Source organism: Ranitomeya variabilis, chromosome 5 (genome assembly GCF_051348905.1).
Source record: "Ranitomeya variabilis isolate aRanVar5 chromosome 5, aRanVar5.hap1, whole genome shotgun sequence".
Taxonomy (NCBI): domain Eukaryota; kingdom Metazoa; phylum Chordata; class Amphibia; order Anura; family Dendrobatidae; genus Ranitomeya; species Ranitomeya variabilis.
Genome location: NC_135236.1, coordinates 153,215,508 through 153,224,767, shown reverse-complemented (window position 1 = coordinate 153,224,767; position 9,260 = coordinate 153,215,508). Strand labels below are relative to the sequence as shown.

Genomic DNA, 9,260 nt, shown 5'->3' with positions numbered 1-9,260 from the left:
TGTTGAGGCGGTATCCAGTGTTGCCAGGGGGAAGGAATGAGGGACCGGACAGGTCCCATGACCCAGGGAGAGGGGGTGTGGCTAAGCCGGGCAGTGAGCAGGAAGCACGGGAATGTGCTCAGTTTCCCACTAGCGGTGAGAGCAGAGAGAGGTGTGCGGCGCTCTCCGCAGTCACAGAGGTAGTGCGGAGTCGTGCCCCGGCAGAGCTTAGGTGAACCAGTGAGCCAGCGAGGGTTCAGAGCACTGCATGCCTGGACAAGCAGAGTGCAGTGTTCGCGCGAAGGAGTGGGTGCCAGTGGCAGGACCCTGAGGTGCGTTCCCCATTCCTAACATATGCGCAGCAGCACACATGTGGGACAGAGACTACAGCAGCGCTCCTCACTTTGGCTGCACAGATTTAGGGACTAGGGGCTCAGTGGGCAAAACCGGTGACCTCCTGTTGCTGCCAGAAGCTGGACCGTGATTTGTTGGGATCCATCTGAGGACACCATGCAGTCCGTTGCCGGAACTCCAACTCCCATCAGACTGCATGCGGATGAGGATCAGAGAAGACCACGATAAGTGCCATTTAACTATCAGACTGATGCTATTTACTTCCCTTGATTCCTGTTTAATGTCTATTAGCTCCCTGCAAGGAGATCATTCTCATCCTTTTGTTAAAAATTAAATAATATTGTTATACAGCATTGTTCTGCAATCCCTGCGTTACTACATTTCCGAGCCTACTTACAAATGCATATTGATCTTGATATATACTTACCTATATAGTCTATAACCTTTCAACTACCTACCATGTGTCCTTACAACTACTTATTTTTCTCACTGTTTGTCATTGTCAACTCTAACCCCTTCCTGCAGTGTGACATGCACAAATGTTGTATGTCATATGTGAATGTATTGGTTAGGTTTAGTAGCTGTGTTATATTCTTGAATTCCCTCCTCCACTGTGTTAGGAGATGACTCCAGTTTCAGTAGTTTATCCCGAGATGTCGCAGTCAATAGCGACCATGGTTTTGTAATGTAGCCAGTCAGTGACTAATGCACAGAGCATACAGCCATGTGTCCAATTCAACTAGGATGTCCTATTAAGACCTTGTCTAGCTTTAGCATCTTCTACCTAGCATTAGAAAGGCTGTAGTAGTTTATACCCTGTACCCCTTGCTAATACGCTTTTGTCTCAGCCTGGGCAAATAGTGCAGTTGCACCCAGACCTTTGAGACCAAAGGCCCGAATAGGTCCTTAGGTTCCATAGTAGGAGACCATTACAATACATGACACCTGAAAAGGTGAAAGCACTGTTACCAATGAATGACAGCCGGCCCAAGGACCGATCCTGCTGTCAGTCAGGTGCCTGCGCCGCCCCTATTAGAGAACGTCAAAAGCTGCCGGAGGAATAAAGTTAATTTCTTCCTGACAGCGGGACTCTCAGTGTCAGAATTCCTTTAATTTCTTCTCTGTAAGTTATGGCCGCCAGCTGCGTATACAGTAGTCCCATATTACAGTAGGTGGAACAATCACTTTATCTGTGGCCAGCTTTACCTCTATCTATCCTTTCACAGGCAGAAAAATAATGACATTGAAAATTATTTATTCATTTGTTCCTTTTATGAAGTTAATGAAATGAATAATAAATGAATGAATACATTTAGACAAAGTCTGCTATTGAACCAGGCACTTCTGAGCGACTACCTGTAATAACAATGTGTCTGATGACGATTAGAACAGAAAACTGTTTACGGCGTAGTATAAACAAATAAGAGTAACATACTTTGTAGCATATTCTCGGGGAATTGTAGCTTCTCAAGGGAAAGGTGCTACTTACTAACACCAGAATGCATGAGTTCCACTAGAGGTCAGCAGTGAGCGCTGTCAGTTAATGATAGGAGCAGGCAAGTGTGGCCTGCAGCCATTTGCCTAGGACTAGTGTGTGCCAGCTGAGGACTAGCTCTCCCCCTATCCCAGCCAGCTGCCGGTCCCTTCACTTGCTTGCTTTGCTCCTTAGGAGAGGAAAAGCTGCAGAACAACCAGGCAATGGGGTTGGCTCTTTCTAAGCTCTTGTGATTGCAAGGAGGGAGGAGGAGTGTGGAGCAGCAGCAGCAACAGCAGCAGCTTCAGCCCATTAAACCAAGGAGACACCAGGAGCTTGTGCTGGCTGCTGCTTATCCTAAGACATCCAAGCAGAAGGGAAGAGGTCACCATCATCACAGCAGGAATAATGCAGGGAAAAAAGACCAGGAGCTCCAGTGGAAGGACAGCTGATGTGCAAGCCAATGAGGCTCAGAGGAAAAAGAAGAAAAAGAAGGCATCTTGCTTCCTAAATATCAAGATTTTCCTAGTATCGGAGTGTGCCCTGATGCTGGCACAGGGCACTGTAGGCGCTTACCTGGTGAGTAGCAGAGCATGTAGAGGACCTGATGCACAGCCGCCAGGTCAGGTCACTGCATGATGTGATCCCTGTGCACACTCAATACTCTGTCTTCAGGTTTCTGAGTGCTACATAAGGACAGGGTGACTTAGGGCAAGCAACTATTACGCTGTCTAAAAAGAGACGCATAAGGATGGGTTGGCTGCCAGCTTCCTCTGCAAAGGCAAGGGGAGTTACTTGAAATGTCTGTGGAAGTATCTGCAGATGGCTATGCAGTGTAGGGGACCCTGGCGTACAACCATATCTCACCGGGCATAGGGTGAATGGAATGTGATATTTCTAGCATGCTGGCATGAGGCAGCACACTGACTATACAGTGTGGACAGATACTTATGCCTTGTGTTTGCTGCTTTTAGGACCACTTCAGTAGTGTCTCCTTAGCCAAGCCTTTCACCTTTTCGTACAGGCCATGAAGTAGTTTGCTGCATACAAGTGTATTCTAAGTAGCACTCAGGGTCGCCAACTTGACTTTTTATTTTTTTTTCTGGACTTCTTATCAAAAAACATAGATAATATTTTTTTACGGACACACTGAATAACCATAATATATCATTATGATTGTGATACCTGTCTACAGACCATCAATCTGATATGGTGACATCAGCTGCATTCACTGTGTAAAGCGATGATTACCGTCAAAATAATCTGTATAGTTTTTTTCAGCTTCAAATAAATCACGGACACCTTAAAAAAAATTTTGGGACGGACATTGTTCTATTTTTGTTGGCTGTCCTGGGATTTCTAGACGGTTTACACTTCTTATGAGCAGATGAAAAACTGCACCAGCAGCTGCGGCTGTGTAAAGATTGTCAGTCCCCCAGTGCAGTGATGGACACGGGTATTGGCAGACATGGGACATGTCCCTGACTGCAGTGTGCTTATTACTTGTAGGAAGGAGGATTAACAGGAGGAGTGAAGGATGCTAGAAGGATACTGGCACAGCTGCCCGAGTTAGATGCACCTCTGGTACCCAAGAACTTTGCTTATGGCTTTTTTTGACCAAGCTGTAAGCTGCTTTCTGCCTGTGTGAAGGTACCAGAGATGTGATAGTAGTCTTCCTGGACCAGACTGATAATCTTTATGTGTTTTATGACTATTTTGTTTCTTTAAATACATTACAATAGTCCTTATCTTTGTAGTAAGAGTCTTACCATAATAGTTTCTCATAAAGGTCACTGCAGTAATGTGAAGGTTAGAATTATTGGAACTGGTTTTTGGAAAAGCATTGGTGAGGCTACACATCTGCAAGAAATCTTTTTATGTCTGTGTCCCAAGTTATTGATAGATCTAAGAAAACTTTTGGTTGATCAAAATAGGACAAAAGTAGTTATTGATTAGGAGTCTTAGGCCACGATCACACTATCGGTATTTGGTCAGTGTTTGTAAGTCAAAACCAGGAGTGAGTGATAAATACAGAAGTGGTGCATATGTTTCTATTATACTTTTTCTCTGATTGTTCCACTTCTGGTTTTGGCTTAAAAATATTGAGGTAAAATACTGACCAAATACTAGTGTGAACATGGCCTTAAGCTAAGGTTATGTGTCCATCAGACCAAATATCGAGCAGTTAGATGATAAGTCACCTGTACATATCAGTTATCTGATGATAGCGATAGAAGCTTCTATGAATTATGGGGCTGCAGGTCGTTGAAACACTATTGGGTCATGCCGTCACTTTGACCATATTGTAGATTTCTAAACTAATAGTGCCACTTAATGCCGTGTCTGGTAAAGGCTGCATGTAGCTCCAGGACATCGAAAGTCAGGGGTGGGAAACTATATTTAAACCATTTATATAAAAGTAGAAGGCATTTTTAATACTGAACGAGTGCTGCCCATTGCTAAAATATCAGACCCTCTGCATGATATTCAGGAGTGAAGACTAATGTTTGGCAAGCCTGCATGTAGTTATAAACTGTGCCCTGGGTTTCACAGGCACAAAACTACTGTCACTGAAATAATTCATGGGTGAGGTACAGGACAGATGAAATCCCCAGAAGTATCCCCTTTGTTGATTTGTCATTGCCGTAAGGCCTCTTTTAATACCCTTTAATGCGTCTCTATATGGAAGCTAATAGAAAAAAGGGAATGTGTTAAAGAGAATGCACTTACGATCTGCAAAATTTTGCCAAGTGAGTAGAACTGCTTACTGTAGCTAAATGGCCAGTTTAGTAATTACATAATAAATCTTCGGCCTCGTTGTAAAGTTAGAATAAAGTCAGACTTTATGTTGGAATGATTCAAGGTAATTGATCTTCCGTATATGCATGATATTCATTAGAGGTGGCCTGTATATTAGCAATGTACTTTATCAATAAACACAAGACTGAGATTAGGCTAAATCACCAAATATTCTATTCCTATAAATACCATAATATTTATTTCTGTATGGCTATGTTCACATGTAACAGAAATGGTGGAGGTTTGCAGAATACAGTTACAGCAAAGTGGATGACATTTGAACATATCTCATGCACTGAGGAAACATACTGTATCTGTGTGTGAATAGATATGACTTGTGCATTCTAAATCCACAATGTGTTAATTCTTTGATTCTACGTGAATTTATTGTAGATGTACTCAACTCAATTCAGTAAGGAAGTCATAATTAGAGATGGGCGAACCCGAACATTAAAGTTTGTTTTCCGTACCAAACACTTACTGTTCGAGCACGGACACCAAACACAGACTTCATCAGGAGGTCCATGTTACTGTTCGGGTTTAGCTGCCCGAACACCGGATGTTTGTCACCCTGACATGTGCATGACAGCGCGGCAAACACCGTTTCTGACCAGCGGTGAAATCATCCCCGCCGGTCAGAGAGCCGCGGTTCTCACGCTGTCAAAAGACAGCGTGAGTGCTCAGCTGTGATCGTAGGTATAAAGTTTAACTCCGGTCACTTGTGTCAGCGGATGGGACTACAGCTCTCATCATCCGACATCTGCTGCCACTAATAACAGTGAGAGCAGGAGTGGGTGATGGATGTATTCATTTTACCGCTCCTGCGCTGAAAATGAATAATTAAAAAAAAAACAGCTTGGGTTCCCCTGTATTTTTGATAACCAGGAGTAAGCTGTAACAGCATGCTTCAGTAATCCTGGTTAGCTTCAAAACTGTGACTAAAAGTGTAAAAGAAAAGCACTTGTAAGTTCTGTACATGTTCTAGTCACTGGTCAGTCTCCAAGGCAACAAACTATAAACTGTGCTCTGTGGGGTGGCCATGCTCTGCAAGGCGGCTGTGCTCTGTGGGGCGGCTGTGCTCTGTGCTGGGGCAGCGGGGCTCTATGCTGCTGCGTGGGGGGCTCCGCCGGCATTTCGTCAAAGCCCGGATGCCCCCACAGCTCCATTGCTGCGATGCGGTGGCCTCCTGGAAAATGACTGCCGGGTGCGGCGCATGCTCACATTCAGATCTCAGCAACGAGATCTCGTCCCGAGTTCTCATCGAAGTTACCTCCGATCACTGAGGCTGCATTCCCAGCTGGGCTGAACTGCCATGACCTTAGTGACATCCCCACTACAGTTTTTCTCAGGAAGATTTGCATCAAAATCTGCACAAATTACATAAGTCATGCTGCAGAAACAAGTATGCCCTAGCAAAGGACATCACTTGTGATTCCAATAAAGATCACAGATAAAATATTGTGATATCACAATGGTTTATGCAAAATTAACTTTTCAGTCCTCTGCTACATCTATGAATGGGACTGAAAAAAAAGAATATACGTAACACTCACTTCAGTGAATGCAATACCAATTTGCTTTTATTTTCTTTTGTTTATAGTTTGTTGCCTTGGAGACTGACCACTGACCAGAACATGTATAGTACTTACAAGTGCTTTTCTTTTACACTTTTAGTCACAGTTTGGAAGCTAACCAGGATTACTGAAGCATGCTGTTACATCTTACTCCTGGACAAATTGTGTGCAGTGCTTACAAGCTAAACAGCAGCAGTGATCGGTCTCCTAGGGAATGAGCTATTAGGCTACTTTCACACTAGCATTGCGTAGTTTAGGAGAAAAAACGCATCCTGCAAAGTTGTCTGCAGGATGCATTTTTTCCCCATAGACTTACATTAGTGACGCATTGCGACGTATGGCCACACGTCGCAACCGTCGTGCGACGGTTGCGTCGTGTTTTGGCGGACCGTCGGTACAAAAAAGTTACATGCAACGTTTTTTTTCGCGTCGTGTCCGCCATTTTCGACCGCGCATGTGCAGCCTAAACTCCGCCCCCTCCTCCCCGGACATTACAATGGGGCAGCGGAAGCGTCGTAAGACTGCTTCCGCTGCCCACGTCGGGCATTACTTTCACAACGCACATCGGCACGACGCTAGTGTGAAAGAAGCCTTAAACACCAAAAAAATATATCTAAAAAATGGCTTCAAATTTTGATAAGTATTATATTGGAAAAGAGCTTGTTTTTAATAAGAACTATCCAACAATATTAATCTATAAAGACTCCAGAAATATCCCATGGTAGCTAAGTGGTTAGCACTGTAGATTGCAGCACTGTGGTACTGGATTGAAATCTCACCAAGGTCATCTGCATGGAGTTTGTATGTTCTCCTCGTTTTTGCGTGGGTTTACTTCCGATTCCTCTGGATTCCTCCCACACCCAAAATACATAGCAAATTTAGGTTGTGAGCCCCATTGGGGACAATGATGCTGATGTCTGTAAAGTGTTGTGGAATTAATGGTGCTATATACAGTCAAAGTCAAAAGTGTTGGCACCCTTGAAATTGTTCCAGAAAATGAAGAATTTCTTACAGAAAATGATTGCAATTACATATGTTTTGCTATACACATGTTTTTTTGCTTTGTGTGTATTGGAACAACACAAAAACAGAGGAAAAAACGGCAAATTGGACATAATTTCACACAAAAACCGCAAAATGTTGGTACCTTTCCAAAATTATAGGCTAACAACTTTGTTTCAAGCACATGATGCTTATTCAAATTCTCCTGTGGCAAGTAACAAGTGTGGGCAATATATGAAAATCATACCCGAAACCAGATAAAAAGGGAGAAGTTGACTCAATCTTTGTATTGTATATCTGTGTGTGCCACACTAAGCATGGAGAACAGAAAGAGGAGAAGAGTACTGTCTGAGGACTTGAGAACCAAAATTATCGAAAAAATAACAATCTCAAGGGTACAAGTCCATCTCCAGAGATCTTCATGTTCTTTTATCCACGAGCCACAACATAATAGAGAAGTTTACAACCCAATGCACTGTAGCTAATCTCCCTGGACGACAGAGAAAAATTGATGAAAAGTTTCAACGTAGTCCGGATGATGGATAAACAATCCCATTCAAGTTCCAAAGAAATGTAATCTGTCCTGAATTTTCAGGGTGCATCAGTGGCAGTGCAAACTATCCGTCGACATTTGAATGAAATGAAATGCTATGGCTGGAGACCAAGACACATAAAAAAGCTAGACTGCAGTTTGCCAAAAAGTACGTGAGTTAGCCAAAATCCTTCTGGGGAAGTGTCTTGCTGACAGATGAGACCAAGCTTTTTGGTAAAGTACATCATTCTACTGTTTACAAGAATGGAATGAGGTCTACAAAGAAAATGATTCAGTACCTATAGTCAAATATGGTGGAGGTTTAAAGATGCCTTGACTGTGTGTAAGGCATCATGAAATATGAAGATAATCAAAGGATTTTGGGTTGCAACATAATGCCCAGTCTCAGAATGCTGGGTTTGCGTCCTATGTCATGTATCTTCCAGCAGGATAATCACCCCAAACATACTTCAAGAAGCACCCAAAATGGATGGAAAAAAGGCATTGAATAGTTCTGAAGTGGTCAGCAATAAGTCCAGATCTATATCCCTTTGGACACCTGAGGAGAGTTCTTAAAATTGCTGTTGGGAGAAGGCGCCTTTCAAATATGAGAAACCTTGAGCAGTTTCCAAAAGAAAAGTGGTCCAAAATTCCAGTTGAAAGGTGCAAGACGCTTGTTGATGGTTATAGGAAGGGATTGATTGCAGTTATTTTATTCCAGAGGGTGTGCAACCAAATATTAAAGGGAACCTGTCAGCAGTTTTAGCTGATATAAGATACGATCATCACTTTTCAGGGCATTCTATAATGCAGTATATCTGCCCCCAACCCGACCTGCAAGAGAAGAAAAATAACTTTTATTATACTCACCTGCAGGGCGGTCTGAGGGGTGTCGCTATTCTTGGACCGGTGTCTCCCATCTTCTTGCGATGCCGCCCTCCTGCTTGCTTCGTGTGGATGATATGTCCCTGTATCCTCCACACAGTCTCCTCGGCACAGCGCTGCTGTACAGGCATACTTCTCTGCCCTGTTGAGGGAAGAGCAAAGTACTGCAGTGCGCAGGTGACGGGGCTCTTTGACCTTTTCCAGCACCAGCGCACTGCAGTACTTTGTGCTGCCCTCAACAGGACAGGGAAGTATGCCTGCATAGGAGCACAGTGCCGAGGAGACTGTTTAGATGTGTCATCAACGTGAAGCAAGCTGGAGGACGGAGATCGTAAGAAGATGGGAGGCACCGGACCAAGACCAGTGACGCCTCTTACAGGTCGGGTTGGGGGAGGATATAGAGCATTATAGAATGCTGTATATCAGCCCTGAAAGGTGATTGTCGTTTCTTATATCGTCCAAAACTGCTGACAGGTTCACTTTAAGTTAGGGGTGCCAACAATTTTGTTCTTGGGGTTTAGTGTTTTTCTCAGTTTTTTTTCTTTTGTGTTTTCTACACACAAAGGAAATAAACGTGTAATTACAATAATTTTAACGGGATAAATACTTCATTTTCTGCATCAATTTCAAGGGTGCCAACACTTTTGGAAATGACTGTGAG

At 43.4% G+C, this 9,260-nt stretch overlaps 1 protein-coding gene across 1 annotated transcript in view; it reads left to right on the top strand.

The window, feature by feature from the left end:
* The first annotated feature begins 1,885 nt into the window (after window positions 1-1,885).
* Window positions 1,886-9,260, top strand: part of SLCO3A1 (solute carrier organic anion transporter family member 3A1) — a 656,353-nt gene continuing 648,978 nt past the window's right edge. The window contains exon 1 of the mRNA XM_077263428.1: window positions 1,886-2,386. Coding sequence (XP_077119543.1) covers window positions 2,216-2,386 — 171 coding nt within the window. The 5' untranslated portion in view covers window positions 1,886-2,215. The remainder of the gene's footprint in view (window positions 2,387-9,260) is intronic.